General features: G+C 37.5%; 1 protein-coding gene across 1 annotated transcript in view; it reads right to left on the reverse strand.

Moving 5' to 3' along the window:
• Positions 1 to 8,307: 8,307 nt before the first annotated feature.
• The window catches only part of RAB2A (RAB2A, member RAS oncogene family), a 100,178-nt gene continuing 89,412 nt past the window's right edge, over positions 8,308 to 19,073 (reverse strand). Inside the window, exons 7-8 of the mRNA XM_087420531.1 lie at positions 11,666 to 11,734; positions 8,308 to 9,634 (exon numbers count right to left, since the gene is read on the reverse strand). Of these exons, the coding sequence (XP_087276657.1) occupies positions 9,539 to 9,634; positions 11,666 to 11,734 (165 nt within the window). The 3' untranslated portion in view covers positions 8,308 to 9,538. The remainder of the gene's footprint in view (positions 9,635 to 11,665; positions 11,735 to 19,073) is intronic.

Below are 19,073 nucleotides of genomic sequence, written 5' to 3' on the forward strand. Positions count from 1 at the left end.
ATGAAAAGCAAAATGGGCAGAAATTTCCTCCCTAAAATGCACTGAATTTGAAAATGCAGAAGTAAGGCTAATTTTGGATTTTGAAAACAAACTGAGCTCCTCAAAACTCTGTTTCTGGAATGAATGTCATTATCTTAAAAGTCCTTGTTGCACAGATAGACATATCTTGTTTCCAGATGAGAACATTTAATATCATAACAATATCAATTTTTCCCCAAATTAAACTAAACATTTAACATAATTTTTTTTTTATAATTTTATTTATTTATTTATTTTTTCCCCAAAGCCCCAGTAGATAGTTGTATGTCATAGCTGCACATCCTTCTAGTTGCTGTATGTGGGACGTGGCCTCAGCATGGCCAGAGAAGCAGTGCGTCAGTGCGCCCCTGGGATCCGAACCCGGGCTGCCAGCATCGGAGTGCGAGCACTTAACTGCTAAGCCACGGGGCCGACCCTAACATAATTTTTTAAAATCCCAATAGAATTTTGGGGGTTTTGAGAGGTGATGCTAACAAAGAAATGTAGAAATCTGTGACACAATAAAAATGTCAGAAACAGGTACAAATATGCATATAAAAATTTTGTTTGAAATTAAATCATTAGATGTAATGAGGAAAAGATGAACTGCGTAATAAATGACACTGAAACAAAAGATTTTGGGGGGCCCATCAAGTTGCCAAAAAAGTAATTTTTAAATAAAAATTCGTATTGTTGGCAATAGAGTACAGGAAACAGAACACTCTCAAAGTCTACTTGGAATATAAATTGGTTCCTTTCTGGAGGGAAATTATATATATAAAATCTTTAACAATGTCTATACTTTATGAACCTGTAATTCCATTTCTAAGAATGTATTCTAAAGAAGTAATTGTTGACGTGCCCAGAGATTTAGCTATAAGGATGTTAACTGAGTGTTGATTGTTGTGTCTAAATTATTTATAGTCAACAGAAGGGGATGATGAGATAAATTATATCACATCCACACAAGGAAATAGTATACAGCCACCAAAATTATGTTGAAAAGCAATGAGGTATCATTTGTTGAGTCCTTACTATGTGCCAAGCAATTTTCTAAGAACTTTACATGTAATAGTGTGTTTCACGCCACCGTATGAGACAGGGCGATTATTACTTCTATTTTATAGATGAGGAACCTGAACGAGGTGGTTCAATCTCGTGCTAGTAAGTGGGAGAGCCAGTATTTGAACCGGACAGTGGGGATCCTGAGCTAATTATTACAACTAAGGAGATTATGTAACAACATTGGAATATTTATAAAATAGACTAAGTGAAAAAAAGCGATATGCACTGTGATCCCATTTTCATAAAAGAATATATGTATACATAATCATAGAAAAAAATTGGAAAGGAATACAGCAAGATGCTAAATCGTTTTTTCTGGGTGCTGAGATTCTAGGTCATTTGAGAAGACGCTATTGGTGCCCTGGTCCCCACCCTCAAGTCACCACCTCGAGTCCTTTACTACAGGCCAAGAGTTTCCTATTCTTTCTGCCCAAGAGTGTGTCTGGCAGTGTTCAGGGCAGCTGAGGTGGGCAACTCCGACCAGTGACAGAGGGCGCCATTTGCTGAGGTGTGTCCTCAGTTTCTCAGAGGGTCCCCAGTGGGAATGAGCCCTGGGGTACTTAAACTATTAACGCATCTGATAACGCACCTTCATTAGCTTTTTCTTCTCCTCGCCCTATCTCATTTCTGCACGCCCTCACTGGGATCCTGGGATCACCTCCCTGCAAAATTACATGCACCCAAATCTTGTCTCAGGGTCGGCTTTGTGGGGAATCCAAACTTGGAGAGTAGTTTTAAATTTTTCTCCTTTTGTTTATGTTTTCTTTGCTTTCTTCAGCAAACATACTGCATTTTAACAAGTTACAAAGGAAGACCAAGTTTTTTTAAAAAAGGAATTTACTGGACTTCTAGTTAAGGTGGATTGAGTGCATGTGTTTATTTCCTTCCCAAGGACTCAAGAAATGCCATTCAAGGAATGAAATCTACTAATACACAAGGGTAAAGAGAATAGGAGCGGCAATAACACTGTCCAAGAAAGACCAACAATATTTAGACTTAGCAGAATGGAGCATCTGTGAACTGTGAGCCACAGTCACTGGGAAGGTGAGCGGGAGGGGAGGGGCTGGCCTCCACGCGACCTCTCAACACTGCAAGGCCAGGGGTCCGACCTCCGTCCTTCCTGGAACAGGAACTAGAGGTTGACCAGGGATGCCGGGCACCAAGGAGAGGTGAGGAGCAGGGCTGAGAAATCTGGGGAGGAGATTGTAAGGTGAGGACAGACAGGACAAGGGATGGTTGTTCTTATGTAAGCCTTCTAATACTATACGACTTTTTAAATGCTATGTGCAGGGGGCCTTCCCTGTGGCGTAGAGGTTAAGTGTGCACGATCCACTGCTGGGCGCCAGGGGTTCGGATCCCGGGTGCACACCGACGCACCGCTTGTCAGGCCATGCTGAGGCCGAGTTCCACATAAAGTGGAGGAAGATTGGCAGGGATGTTAGCTCAGGGCCAGTCTTCCTCAGCAAAAAGAGGAGGATTGGCAGATGTTAGCTCAGGGCTCATCTCCCTCACAAAAATAAATAAATAAAAAAGCTATGTGCATATATAATTTTAATAAATTTTTTATAAAACATTGAAGAAATGTTTTTGTTGTTTAAATGTAGAAGAATCAGAACTAGATTGATGCCAAGTACTAGATAGTCAGATTGATACAAGTACACACTTGTTCACAGCAGCAGTAGTCACAATAGCCAAAAACCGGAAACAAGTCAAATGCCTACCAGTGATCGACTGGATAAGCAAATTGTAGTATATACATGCAATGGAGTATTATTAAACCATGAAAAGGAATGAAGAACTGATACACACTACAATGTGTATGAACCTCGAAAACATTATGCTAAATGAAAAAAGCCAGACACAGAAGGCCGCGCATCGTATGATTCCATTTATATGAAACGTCTAGAATAGGTAGATCTGTAGAGACAGAACACAGATTAGGGGTCACTAGGGTCTGGGTGGAGGGGGTCATGGGGAGTAACTGCCACATAGGTGTGGGGTTTCCTTTGGGGTGATGAAAATGTGAAACTAGATAGAGGGGGTGGTGGCATAGATTGTGAAGGTACTAAATGCTACTGAATTGTTCACTTTAAGGATGGTTAATTTTATGTTATGTGAATTTCACCTCAGTTTAAAAAAAAGGAAGACAGAAAAGAGCATTCAGGTTGAGAAAGGAGTGGGAAGGCAAGAACACTTAGGAACCTCGGTAATGCACGTATCATGTTTTCAGGAATTTACGCAGATGGTCGATGCTGCCCGATAGGATGACACATGGTCCTCAGACCAGATGATGCTATGGAGACACGCATGGCAGCCCCGTGAAGCCGTTGAGCCTCAAGTGGCAAAGGGCTGAGTTCCAATGTGTCTTGATTAAGCAGTAAGACATTCAAAATCAGGACAGGGATTATTCCAGGTGCTGAGATTTTCTGTAGATTTAGTAGACACAGATGAAGATAAGGAACATTAAGGGAGCATTCTTTAAAATCTCGACACCTAGCTTGTTCATGTCATATGTGATGTTCCCCAAATCCCAGCTAAATTGTAAACACACGCTTGGTTGATTAAAGAGGTGAGTGCTTCCCTTTCTTACTCTCTAAAATCCATAATCCATAACCACGTTTGTTATGGGCTGAACTGTGTCCCCCCTCCCAAATTCGTATGTTGAAATCCTAAACCCCAGTACCGCAGAAGGTGACATTATTTGGAGACAGAATCTTTACAGAGGTAATTCAGTTAAAATGAGGTCATTGGGGGGGGGCCCTCATCAACACGACTGGTGTCCTTATAAAAAGCAGAAATTTGGATATGAAGACACACATAAAGGGAAGATGATGTGAGAGACACAGGGACAAGACGGCCCTCTGCAAGCCAAGGAGAGAGGCCTAGAACGGATCCTTCCCTCACAGCCCTCAGATGAGACCAACCTGCTGACACCTTGATTTTGGACTTCTGGCCGCCAGAACTGTGAGAAAATAGATTTCTGTTGTTTAAGCTACCCAGTTTACAACACTTTGTTATGGCAGCCCTAGCAAACTAATACAACGTTGTATAATAATCCTTGTTTTCTCTCTTAAAATGCACATTACCTGCATAAATACTTCACCCATCGCGTAGTGGCCGGTCACATGAAATAAACTCACAGTCTTTTAGATTGTAAGCGTCCATAGGACAAATCCTAGGAATAAATAACTTTGTTGCCACAGCTCATTACAACGTTCTTGTAAATGTGAATTCTGTGTGGCTGCGGTTCCTGGGAACTGGAATGTGGCTATTTTAATGCAAAATTAATTGTCAAACATAAGAAGACTGCAGCGGCTTTTCCCTAGTGATCATCTCACCCTCCAGCTAGCCGCCCTTACTCTTGTCCTCAACGCTCTCTACTGTTAGCAACGTCCAAATTATCATAAATGATTTCAGTAGCTCAAACCCAAAACACACCCCTTCTTGGTCAGCTTGCACCCGCTTTTTAATTTGTTCTTACTGGCTTACCCCACAAGAGGAAGGACATTTCTAGAATATGTGTTATATCTCCACTTTCACTGTCATCATCATAATCGTTTTAAGATCACACTTGTGTACATTTGACACCTGCTTCGATTTTAAACTGAATTCGAGGTGTAACATTAAAAATCGTATCTTTAATGTCGTATCAAGAAAGTCCTGGGGCCGGCCCCATGGCATAGTGGTTAAGTGTGTGCGCTCCACTGCTGGCTGCCTGGGTTCGCATCCCGGGTGCACACTGCTTGTCAAGCCGTGCTGTGGCGGCATCCCCTATAAAGCAGAGGAAGATGGGCATGGATGTTAGCTCAGGGCCAGTCTTCCTCAGCAAAAAGAGGAGGATTGGCATGGACGTTAGCTCAGGGCTGATCTTCCTCACACAAAAAAAGAAATCCCATGTGTTTTATCTATGATGTTTCATTAAATCTCTATGTAACAACATTTCCTTTTTTGGCATCACAAGATGTCCCAGGCTCATTTTCTGATTTCCCTGCCCCAGCCCTGGAATCAACAATTTCTCCAAGGAGCCCTAGTTCCCTTTATGAGAATGGTATTTAGAAACCAATATCTGAGCACTAGGTGTGCTCATTGCTACTGGGGTGTTTTTGCTTTTAGGCCCTCTCAGTAGACAAAGCTAGGAAATACATGTATGTACATTCATACACTCATCCATCTGTATTTCTCATCTATATGTACACAAAAAAACCGAGTTCCAACACTTCCAATTCCAATTCAACACCACAGTGTTCACTCTAGCCTTTCCCAACTTTTATTTGTAGCTCATTCCTCAATAATGAGAACCTTTGCTCTCATTATGGATCTTTCATTATCCACAATATATTCATTTGCTTAATCTTAACATGCAAAAGGCATTTTTAGAATTGCTAACTCATAACCCTTCACTAACTATATTTGTGTATAGCTCATTTTGTCTTTAGCTTTACAGTATACAGTCAAAATCCCACTTTCCAAAGTTGCTGGTTGTATGCTGGTTTTCTTTTTGACCGCTTCAGTGTGGAATGTCGCTCATTTGTAATATAGGTAGGTTCACTCGTGTATTTCATTTTGAGTCCCCTGCACACCACAGTTGATTTTATTTTTGGAGTATGTGAAACATTACTATAGTCCTGAGTCAGAGCTAAACACAAATGTATACCGAGAGGTGTCCCTTGTCCCAAATACCCCAATCCCAATCCTCCTTACTTTCCACTCTGTACTCACCAGCTGTAGGTAACCAGTCTCATTAATTTCTAGCTTATTCTTCCTGTTTCTTTTGCACAGATGAGCAGATACATGTACATTTTCTTATACTGCCTTCTTTATTACATGAAGGATGTTAAACTGTAGGCGCTCTTGCACTTTGCTTTTCTCTCTTAACAATACATCCTGGAAATCACATTAGCTCATAGAGCTCTTCCTCATGCTTTTTACAGCAGTGTGGGACTCCATCGTGCAGACGTGTTGTAGTTTATTGAATCACCCTCCTATGTATAGGTGTCAGGTCATTTCCTGTTATTTTGCAATTACACCCAAGGCTGCAGTGAACCACCTTATGCATATGTGCTTTTACATTGTTGGAAGGATCATCAGGGTATTTTCCCTAAAAGTGGGATTGTTGGGTCAATAGGTGAGTATATTTTGGTTTTACTTGGTATTGCCAAGTTCCTCTCCACAAAGGTAGTACTAGTTTACACTTTCACCAGCAACATATGAGAGTGTTTCACCAAAAGAATGTGTTGTCATACTTTTATTAACTTTCTTCCAAGCTCATAGGTGAGAAATGGTGTTTGTTTTAATTTGCATTTCTGTTTGAATTTTTAAAATATATTTTAGGGACATTGTCCTATCTTTTTTTTGGTGAATTGTCTTTTTCCATTTTCTATCAAGATTTTGGTCTTATGTCCTTCAATTTTTAAGAGTTGGCTTCACGATTTTGTAAAGCTAATGAATACCGAATATACACACTGGCACTTTAAAGTTTCCCATCATGACTTCAACCAACCGCTATTATCTAGTATATACCAATGCAGTAGGAGATGCTCTACTATTATGGGCTTAGGTTCTATTTTCATTTGAACACCAAAGCAATGTAAACTCTTTCTAAGAGACACAAGTATGTTGGTTTGTCTATTTGTATAGTCAATCTTTATTACAAAACAGGGTTCTCTTTTTGCATTATTATAGTTTTATTTTTGTATTTTTTTTTAGCTCATATAGTCAAATTCTATGTTGCCAACCTTAGTACTGAGCTCAGATGGGGCTTCACTACCTATGAGAGAATCAGTATTTCATTGTGTCCCAAAGCCAGATCAAGGTCATTTTTTGAGTGAAGAGACACATTTTGGTATCATTTACAGTCCTATCCTCGACTATTAGAAGATAAATGGGCACTATTTTCCTGCTAATAAGCTATTTTAAAATTAAAAACAAACTGTATATGAAGATCCAGATCAGCTCCCATATATTGTTTGAATTGTATATCTAATTATATGCTACTCTTTCAAAAACTTGCTCTCAAATTCAGTTGTCTTAAATTCAGAAGACAAATACTAACACCTGTCTTTATGAAGATTACAACTTTGGAATGTTACATGTTGAGACATTAAAAGTTGTATTTATTTTTTTTTAGTCACTGATTTTCTAGTTCTTAAAACATGTCCATACTTGTGACAAAAATTGATCAAAGATAAATTAAAGACTCAAATACAGAATTCAAGATTCAATTACAGGTGCCAATAGTACATTATTTGTGATAGGGATATTAAAATGAGCAAAGAGTAGAAACCAGACAGTAACAGTGCTTTGTCAACTGATGTGAACGCTTCATCACACATATTCCTTCATGGTAGATGAGATTTGTAGAGAAAGTGGTAATGAACTATAGTAATGTCCACTACTCACCCCCTGCCCAAGACTGGGGCCGCTTAAGGTTGCTATGGTAGGAGCTGTATTTGAGGGCTCCATCTTTTCTTAGGGTATTAAAATACATGTGCTTGTTTGCTGTTGTTTGTTGTACCATTAGTTTCTCTTCTTATACCTGATTTATAAAAGAATTAGAGGAGACAGCATGGAGAAGAAACGTATTAAACGTCTAGAAAAGTTAACAGCAATTTAAAAATAACAATTTGCAATGAATTATCCTCTTCTTGGTATGGAGAAGAACAAGTCCTAGTTGTCTTAAGTTTTCCCAGGTCACTAGGAAGAGTGAGTGGTAAGATCAGTGAATTTGACATGACCACTTTAAGGAAGAAAAAGTTTATAATAAAAGTATTCAAGAAACTCAATTGCCTCTCACCTTTCTCTCTGCCCTCCAGGAGCTAGTTAAAACCAAATTAAGATGGCATTAGGTGACTTCCCACAAGAGTAATGTCAAAGCTTTGACAACGTGTTGCTGAATCTTCAGGAAAGATTGCATACAGTTGAAGTCAGTGAGTTAAGTGAAAGTAGTCAGTTTCATACTTAGAGCTTCTTTACAAAGCTTTCTTATAGTTAAAATGTATTTGTGCTGGTTGAGAAGTAGAAAACACTTGCTTACATCAGCAACAAAAAGAATTGTGATACTGTGAAAAGAGTTTTATCATATTTTAGCAAAATTTTTAAAAAGGGCAAGTGTTGAACATTCAGACCCTTTAAAAAAACATGCTTAAATACATGTAAAAGCTGTGGATGGACTTAAAAAAACACATCTTTAAAAAGTGATGTGGTCATAATAAAAAAAAAGAACACTTTTATACATAGGATTTTATTTTGCACTGCTATAACAATTTCATTATAGACCAAGGGAGAAAAAGAAAAAAAGGATAAAACCACCACACTGCGTCAATTACTAAAGCTTTTCTACTTTTTAACAGGATTTTCCATCTGGTAGGTTTATTGTCATATCCCCTTCAAAACAGACAAGATGCTTACCATATTTTAAAGATTATAGTTTGCCACTGAAAGAAAAATTTTACACAGTCACTGTACATCAAGGTTGAAAAACTGTCCTGCATGAAAAATATACTTAGAAATCATATGAATAAAAGAAAAAGAAAACATTATTGTGTTTAAGGAAAGATTAAAGTCCTCATAATGTGCCATCTGCATGTGGACATTCCTTCTTCTTGGAGTTGCTTAGGTGTAGGCAATTCTTGCATGTGCCCATTTCACTCATTATATTGTGTTTTTACCCAACAGTATTCATTAAGGCAAACAAATCCTTTTCTGAACAGGTCTTAAAGAAATTGTGGACAAATAGCAAACTTTTGGCATTAAAACAGGTTAACACATACATAGCCTTTAGTGATGTACATTAAGCATATTTTTCTTGAACTAGTGACAAGAAAACATGAACATGCTTGTTAACAATGTCAAAAAGTTTAAAATTCAGTGTCCAAGCAATTCCTAATAATGCTTCTGTAGCTTTAAGCTCTAAACAGTATAGAATTTATGCAAATGCATTAAAGAATTCAAGCTTGGCAAATTACACCCAAGCAGATTATTAAACTATATATACAGAAAGTAAATGATAAATACAGAATTAAAAGAGTCCTTCTGTTTTTCCTTATAGCCTTGAAAATTGACAAACTTTTTGAGGACAGTTCTATAATATTAAACATTAGGTAACCACAGGTGTTGGGAAACCTAACTACACAAACCAATTTAAAATACTCAAGATGACTTTGTAGTGTTTAATACAATTCAGTTCGTAGGTAAGGGCACAAGACAACATTTAACAAAAATAATCACATCAATTGACCTAGAAATCAAATGCAAATAGATATGAATACAATCTCCAAAATCTGTCTTTTTAAGTGAACATTAACCATTTATTCCAAGTTATACAAGAATTTGAAGGATTAAAGTCTTCTGTGACATAAAGCCATTTCGAATAGTTTCATGTCTCAGCTGAGCAGGAGGAGAGGGTGAACGAATGAGTGAGTAGCTGCATGTGGGCAGCGAGACAGTAAAAACAGACTCAACAGCAGCCTCCGCCGGCCTGCTGTCCTCCCTGATTGCCCGCGTGTGTGGCATTAGTAGCAGCATGCTGAGGGCCAATTTTAATGCCATTCGCCTGAAATAAAAGAGAAAAAAATAATAAATGGAACTGGATCCAATCAGATAGTATAGTGAACTAAATTTTAAAAATCCATTTAATTCTTAATGATACAATTTTACCACACAACTCAGAAAAATATACATTAAACACATATTTGCAACAATTAAAACAATCTCTCTTAGAGGATGTTCCTTCCTTCTAAAAACAATACTGTGGAAATATTCCTAAAAGTAATTCTTTACCATACCAAGTACTGGGTAAACAGAAACTGGATAGTGATGCTTTTCAGGGAATTCTCACAATGGAGAAATTGTTTAAAACAATTATAGCAAGTAATCTTTAAAGGACAAAACTATGCAAAGCCTATGCTGCTTTAAATACAACAAAATCTTTTCTCTAGACAGCTTTTCTGTTCCATGTTGAATCAGCTGTACAGGCTAAGGGCACATGAGTGTTCTGTGTCATCAATAATTTCTATGATCCCCAAAGACATGGCAGCTTGCCAAGAACCCACACACAGAGTAGTTCTTTCATTCATCAAACTCACACTTAAGTCTTAACCCTCACTCCCTCAAGTGGATTTCACCTAAAAATACAACACTTTGAGAAAAGTAATACAGTAGCTTCAGAAATTAAGCTCTTAAGGAAACTTCACGTCACAGTAAATCTCAGATTTATAGTGCTTGGCAGTTGTTCTGCAACAGTAGTAGCCTTGGGGTTTCTGGCACTAGCTCAGTATTGACAGCAGCTGATGTGGTTTCTTTTCGCTCTTTTGACTCCTCTTTAATAAAAAGCATGCCCTATGGCTCATTGGTTTTGCCCCCTCTGGGCTGGTAGCAACTTCTTGAGGAATCAAGGAGTCAGACGTGGCATCAGGCCAAATAAATTGCACGGCCTGTTGGCTCCTGACAGCACATTACAATCAAAGCTGCACGGGGCACAGTAAAGCAGTCAGCTACTATATGAAACCAGACAGAAACAATGAACGTGCCCTTTGAAATAGAGGCCCAATTACTGTTCAATTTATATGGCATTAGTCTCTGAATGGTGTTGCCTTTAAATTAACACAAGACCTACTGCCATATAAGCCTAGAAGATAGGATTTAGAAACTGTATTACTCCAAATTAAAAGAAATCATAAAATCAAGTACTTTTTGGAAACATTAGGCAAAATGTTGTTGGTTTTAGCAAAGAATATTGAGGCAAATAAAGAGCCTGGTTTACGTGCAGGCCAAGAGACACCCATGCCATGGCCTCCTAAAGCAGTGCTTTCCTAGCCGCAGCTGGTGGAGGAATAAGAATTTTTCTCTTGGAAGCAAAAAGTTTTACTATAGAATGGCAAAAATATTTACATAAAAGTAAATAATATGCTATATCCACATAAACATTCTGAAATAAACAAGGATAAATGCACAGTGGGGATTTAGGTCAAAATGATGACCTCTGATAAACACTCTGAATTACATGCTTCAAAGCTTTACATTTTATCCTAATCATGTTGATCAAAACTGGCTCAAAATAATTTCACACACACACAAAAAAACACCAGTGCCAACTGCCAATTACATATATTAATTTAGTCTCCTGAAAATATGTTACGCTATACTGGGAGTAATTTCCAAATTAGGTATTTCCCTCTCTCATACCAGACAACAGAGAGAACATCTTGCATTAGTAACATGGTACACGTATTTACACACTAGAAAATTATTCCCCAAAGCAGATGACCCCATACGGATGTGTGGATGAAAGTGGATTTTCTTCTCTCCTTGGAAGATTTATATTATTTTGCATTGCTTGCAATAAATGAACAGGGTTACTTACTTTAATCTGTTTTCATAGATAAAGTGATGTTCTACTAGAACATAAACATTTAATTATTATACAACATATAACAAATTTTCAGTTAGACAATTATAAACTAATGTGTTAAGTGACATCATAGATCCATTTTAGGAATTAAAAAAATATAAAATCATGAATCCAAGGAGCAATTAAAATTCAATTCTAAATTAATATTAGCCAATAATATTAATATGTATATACCTCGTTATTAATGTCAAAGACTCCTTCTTGGATTTTTTCATAAATTTCTTTTGCTGTATTGATAAATGCCTGAAATATAAGGTAGAGAAATTGGTTCAAATTATTTAAAACCACAACAGTAAAAGAACATTATATAAAATATAATAATATAGAATATCATAACATTCAACATAAGAAAATCAATGCAATATACCATATTAAAAGAATAGAGGATAAAAACCACATGATCATTTCAATAGATGCAGAAAAAGCATTTGACAAAATCCAACAACTTTTCATCACAAAAACACTTAACAAAGCAGGGTTAGAAGGAAACTTCTTCAATCTGATAAACAGCATCTAAGGAAAAAACCCCAGCTAACATCATACCCAGTGGTGAAGACTGAAAACTTTCCCCTTAAGATTAAGAACAAGGCAAAGATGTATGTGAATGCTCATTAGCATTATTAGCAGCAATAGCCAAAAAGTGGAAATAATATAAATGTTCATCAACTGATGAATGAAAACCAAAATGTGGCATAACCATATAATGGAACACTATTCAGCCATAAAAAAATGAAGTACCAATTCATGCTACAGTGTGGATGAACCATGAAAACATTATTATGCTAAGTAAAAGCCAGACAAAAAAGACCACATACAGTACAATTCCATTTACAGTCATGCGCTGCATAACAACGTTTCAGTCAATGACAACTGCATACATGATGGTGATCCCATGAGATCAGTACCATAGAGCCTAGGTGTGTAGTAGGCTATACCACCTAGGTTTGTGTCAATACACTCTATGATGTTCGCACAACGAAATCACCTAACAACACATTTCTCAGAATGAATCCCCATCATTAAGCGATGCATGACTGTATATGGAATGTCCTGAGAGGTCAATCCATAGAGAGAAACAGTAGATTATCGGTTGCCAGGGGTTTAGGGGAAGGGGGAAATGGAGAGTGATTGCTAATGAGTCTGGGGTTTCTTTTTGGGGTGATGAAAATGTTCTGGAATTAGATAGTGGTGATGGTTGCAGAACTTTGTGAATATACTCAAAGCCACTGAATTATACCCTTGAAAAGGGTGAATTTTATGGTATGTGAATTATATCTCAAAAGAAAAATTCATGATAGGTAGGGGGTAACATAATGTGAGAACAGCACACATGAGAAAACCTTGTCAACTAGATAAATGGCATAAACTTTCATACTGAAACTAGCTTACTTTTGGAGGCCACTGTTCCACACAGGATCCTTTTTGCCAAGACAATGTATTACTTAACATACAGTTTAAGAGAGAAAGAATCAAAGGATGCTTATAACGAAGAGATAACAGGTAGTTCAACTTCTATCCCACGTTGAATAAAGTTTCACCCTTTTCCCATACAGCAACTACTACATTGACAAGAATTAGTGATAGAACACTGTGATCAATGAAGCCTCTAAATAGCAAAATTAATACACAAGCATTCTATATTTATGTAAATTAAGACATTTTATACAAATACTGCCAATGCTATATAGAAGATGTATATAAACTCAGGTTCTAAACATGAGATTTGAGACATCACAGATAACAGTATTAATATTATAAGTTGGGTCCTCTTCAATTAGCATTCTATGAAAATTTATAAAAGAGGGCTATCTACCACTGATACAGATTTAATTCACAATTTAAAAAGTAAACAGGGTTCATGGAGAGAAACAAATCATACCTTTCGTCTTTTCTACACTGGAAACGTTTGACTGCTGAACTTGCCACCAGAGCTTTTGTTTCCTAATTAACAGGACTGATATGTTTTCACCTTTAAAGGCCTTACAGCTCCCCAGAGTAATCAATCTACTGCAGCTCAATTACCGCACCAAGAGCACACCAGTCAGTGAAGGAGACATGAACGACTGCGGCAGGAGCGCAGAGATATGAATATGCATAAACTCTAAGTGGTTGATCGAATCATCAGAGAGGGTCATGAGAATTTGCAGCAAAATAATGAGAAGAATTAATCACTACAGATTCACAAGGCACTTAGGAAGTGAGTGTGCTTTTCATGTGTGCTGGAGTTAAAGTGAAAGAGAAATTGGCTTTCAGCCAACTCTGAATTGATTCACATTCCTCAAAATTGAAGTTATCCCTATAAATAAGAAAAAATTTAACTTTATTTCCAATAACATGTCAATTACGATGATGCCCTTAGAAACCAGGCTAACTAAATACTGAGGTCAACAGATTCATAAAATTACTTGGTTGGAATCCCATATTGGGCCACCCACATGTGTACATTTCACTAGAACATTAGACAGCACTACAAGGCCCCATAAATGAGTTATAACTTCATATAAACAAGCATTTATATTATATGTCATTATTAAATGTGCCAATTTATGTAAACAAATTGACTCTTTGCTTATCTGTCGATGAATCAGTTAAAAACTGGCTTAAGAAAGCTATGCTATATAAAATTTTCCAAGTCACTACTAATTTTATTACTTAAATAGCACCCAATGGACTCGGGAGGTATTTTATATCTGAAAGACATGCAATTTATTGCATTACAATTGAAATATAACAAACAGTTATATTTTCTTTTATAATTCCTATCATCTCAATGTTATATAGTCTTTGGACAACACTACATTTAGTTGTCATCCAACTCTCTGATTAAATATTAAAGACACTGAAATAAAATATTTTCCACTCCTCTTAGCATATTATAGAGAGGATACTATATAAATGGATTGTTTTATCTACATCATAGGAAAAATTAATAGTTAATATATATTAAGTAATAATCAATTCTAATGAATTCTCAGTTTAAAATCTAATGTGATAATGTAGACATTAGTACAACTGTCTTAAAAATGTGTGGCTATGGACTGAAATTCTTGAGTTCTTAAAAATAATGAAGCATTAACCAAATAACGTTAAGGCCTATTAGGGATTAAATGAAACTCCTAAGATAAGAGCCTTGGGTGTCACAGACGATATCTGTCCACTAAAGCCCCAAAGCATTTCAAGAATGCAGAAAGACACATCTGTTACAATAATTGGCTAGAATTTGCTTTAATTGTTCATTTCACTCTAGTCACTAAAAATCAATCCTCATATATATTTTTCAAGGTAGAGATGTAACAATCTGCAATACCTCTAGAATACATTTAAAAAAATGAGGAAATTAGCAACAATAAGTTAACTAGATACTACAAAGCTTTTACACTAAAGCTCATGCTTTAATAAGACAGTCTTAACTTGAAATTCCTTCCAATTTTGGACATAATTTTAACCAGTTTTACTTTTTCTATTTCCCAGGCTACGGAAGCAAATTACGAGGAGGAGGAGGGAGAGCGAGCATGAGGGACGGGTGTGGCTGTGTGAGTGGGAAGCGGGAACGAGCATGTGCAGCAGCAGAGGAAGAGGCCATGGGGGAGCCTGCACGCGGCAGCGGCTGTGGGAGCAGCAGACGTGTGCAGGCTTCTTACAGCTCCTGACGGCAGAGTACAAGTGTTGATGATGACGGGCCAACTCATCAAGGAGAGCGAGGCTCAGTATTTGCTGTTTAACGTAAGAAATATAAAATATATTTTTGAAATACTTTCATCATCATTCTTACAAGTTTTGATGTTTATCAGGGTCAGATTTTGTAACCTCAGAAATTAATCTATCTGGAATACTTATTTCCCTAATATCAGAAAAATGAAGTAAGCTGATGGCGTACCTACAGAAAATTTTTACCATCAGCTAACGTAATACTTTTAAAACATGACATCCTAAAGATCACTGCAGGTTTTGCGGCACGTAAGTTAGAACTACAAGTAAGAATGTTACATTCGTCTCCACTCCACATTTCAAATATAGTCAAATCTGACTATTAAGAAATAAGTTACAGACTAGGAAAAAAATTTGCTAAGAAACTGGTGTCAAAGGATTTCATTATCAGCACTGTGAAACAAACAATATCTAGGCAGATTCACGATTATGAAGTATAACAGATTTCCTTGCAGTCAACTTAATCTGGTGAGCCTCTTGCTTCCCCATGCTCCACGCCAGTATCAGCAGCCTGACTCTCTTCAGTTTACCATTAGGCCCCCTCCCTGCCCCACTTTGCCCTACTTTGATTAATTGCCACATTCAGCCCTTTAGCTTCATTAGCCATTAATTGCCTTCCACCTCAGACACTAATCTTTCAACTCTTGGCAGTAGTTATCTGAATGGTTCTGATAATACCTAAACTTAAGTAAATCTTCAAGGACTTCTATAGCACAAATAAAATAAACATAACCACAAAGAACTATAAATGCATTATAATTCAAATAAATATTCAGCAAACACACAAGCAGATGTGTATCCTACCTATCATCTGTCATTTATCTGCGGGCACATATTAAACTGTTAGCACAGATTTGGCACTCCTCTAGGTACTATGTAAGATACAGGGAATTCCTGCTGTTGCTGAACTAACACAACTTGGTTGGGAGAATCTAAGCACAAAAGCTTAAATCTCTGTAAGACGCAGGAAAAATAAACTTTCTGCACTAACTGATGGAGAATGTGCGCAGGGCAGGACCAAGGCAGCTCTAGCTGTAGGCTACAGACAATGTGTGAAAATGGCCCTCACAGCCAATGAGAGAAAATAGAGGTAAAGGGAAACATGCAATAATATTTTATTCTTATTATGGTTTAACAATTTTTAAGGCTAAATACTGAAAATAAATTCTCTGCCTACAACAGAGTAATATTTAAATTATTTCCATGTGTAACATGCTGCCACCTGGTGGCAAGATAAAAATTACAGCATCTGTTAGGTAAGAATTCAAAACAACAAATCAAAGTATCTTAGTTTTCTTTAGACATGAAGAGCACACAGCAAAGTACCATGTAAAATAAGTGACTCTTTAATTTTCTCTCAGAGCTGGGAAATATGAGGTAACTGGAATGCTGGTGAATTTTCCTTTTAATTGATAATCAATGCTATGGACATTACAGGCGTCCATATGCCAAAATTACTAATAACCAATATTTACTAAGTACTCACTATGGGCCAGTCACTATGCTAAGTGATTCACACTGGTTTTCAATATTTCTATAAAGAAATTCAAAATATGTATAAAAATAAGAAAATTAATTTTTTTTCATTTGCTTTCAAGAAAATTTATGTTTGTGGGATGAAGTTACACCTATAAGATTAGCAGAATGGCTAAGGGTGGGGCTCTGGAACCAGACTGTCTAGGTTGAAACCCCCGTGCCATCTCTTACTAGATGCGTTGCTTTGGACCCACTGCTTAACCTCTCTGTAAAATGAGGATAATAACGGTGCCGACTTCCTAGAATTGTGGGGTGCCTGAATGTAACGCACTGGGAACAGTGCTCGGCACACAGTCAGTCCTCAGCGCACGTCAGCTTTCATCAACATGAACGTTTGCAGGCAATGACATGTGGTGAACAACAGGAGAAGAGGGCACGGGTGCTAACTGTGAACGTGCCCTGAAATGTCAGACGAAAGGAGAGAAAGTGATCAATGCTCTTCAGTGAATTAAAATATCTTAGTTAAATAAAACTAAACAGTAAAAAAGCAAATTAGCAAAACAAAATGTGTACAGCAAACCCTAAAGACTAAAATATATTGAGACTACACTTAAATATTATGCAAAGATAGGAAAGTTTTGTGAAAAAAACATTAGACTAGAATTCAAGATTAAACAGTTTAAATACGAAACTCCTTCAAATTCTGTGACTTTAATATGTTCTGATTCTATTTGATTGAGCTTCAGTGGGAGAGGACTCACACATACATCATCCAATACAGTGTCGTTCAAATTGTATTTCACGGAAATCCTGCAGGGGCCACCTCTAGGAGATAAGGCAGGAAGTAGGGAGAGCCCAGTGGAGGGAGAACCATTTCCTCCTCTTTCCCCCTCATTTTCCATGGCACCCCCAATTCCCAAGTAGAGCCGTTCTGCTTTTCTTTCTTTCATACAGAGTTTCCCGTGTTTCATTAGAAGAAAGAGGGCCAGTGCAAATCTACTGATGTATAATAACACTCATTTTACAGATAGGACTGAGCTGCAAAAGGAGAAATGACTTGTCCCAAGACCACACATATTTGTAGCAGAAGCAGGATTAGCAGGATTAATATTCTGCCCACCACATTTATCTTCTCTTTATCAGGATCACTTATCTTTAACACAACTCAAAGGAATTTTCATTTATTTTGTTTATGTTGCAGTTAAAATTGAACATAGGGGCTGGCCCAGTGGTGTAGTGGTTAAGTTCACACGCTCTGCTTCAGTGGCTCGGGGTTCGTGGGTTCGCATCCTGGGTGCAGACCTATGTATGCTTATCAAGCCATGCTGTGGCAGGCATCCCACATACAAAGTAGAGGAAGATGGGCATGGATGTTAGCCCAGGGCCACTCTTCCTCTGCAAAAAGAGGAGGATTGGCAATAGATGTTAGCTCAGGGCTAATCTTCCTCACCAAAAAAAAAAAAAGAAAGAAAGAAAGAAAGAAAAAAAGAACATAAAAAGCACACTCCTCACATCCTTCAAAAAGCTTTTAGCTAGGAATTATTTTGGATTTCTAGGATTATTTTTGGAAGTACATAATATTTGTGATTATTTACACCCTTTGTGTCCTTCCCTCCCTTTACAAAAATTAACATCACCTGAATGCTTATTAAGAAGGAAAGGAGATGGCCTAAACAAATCTTGATCAATTTTACTGGGGAAATTAAACAGGGAAGAAACCAGAACTATTAGATTAGAAGGTTTGGGGATTATAGTGTTTAAGAATTTCCTGTTCTTACTTTCTGTCAGAGATAACACACAGATATGTTTAATTCCTTAGTAATTTAGTTCTTCCGTTCAACAAGCATTTACTGAGTACTTGATTTGTACCAAGCACTGAGAATACTCAGGTAAATATGAATGTCTTTAACTCAAGGACGTGGTAGCACAAAAACTTCCACAATAGTTGCCTAGAGGAGTATTGTGGCATGACCACTTCTGATGGTAAAAACTGTCGAGAGCCCTGTGAGTGAAGGCCTGAAGGATAAGTAAGCTCCTACTCATTTATTAGGAAAATTAATGGCAGGAAAGAGCATTCTGGACAGAGAGGCAGATTTTAAGCTCAGTTACACTGGAAGCTGGGGACAGGCAGGCATGTGAGCTGAGGTTAGAGAGGTGGCCCAAAAGACACCAAAGGACCCTGAAAAGGTAGGAAGCAGGCGGGGAACAAAATCAGAGGACAGTTTAGAGGATGAACTCTCACGAGGCGAGGTTGGCAACAGGGAGACCAGTAAGGAGTCTACAACAATAATCCAGGTAAGGAACTGGAAGTCCTGACAAATGAAAACAGCTGCAGCCAGAATGGGAAGCAAAGATCAAACTTAATATTTACTTTGGAGAAATTAACAAGGCTTGGTAA

The sequence above is a fragment of the Ceratotherium simum genome, chromosome 31 (genome assembly GCF_057802395.1).
Source record: "Ceratotherium simum simum isolate JZ-2026a chromosome 31, ASM5780239v1, whole genome shotgun sequence".
In the NCBI taxonomy this organism is placed as follows: domain Eukaryota; kingdom Metazoa; phylum Chordata; class Mammalia; order Perissodactyla; family Rhinocerotidae; genus Ceratotherium; species Ceratotherium simum.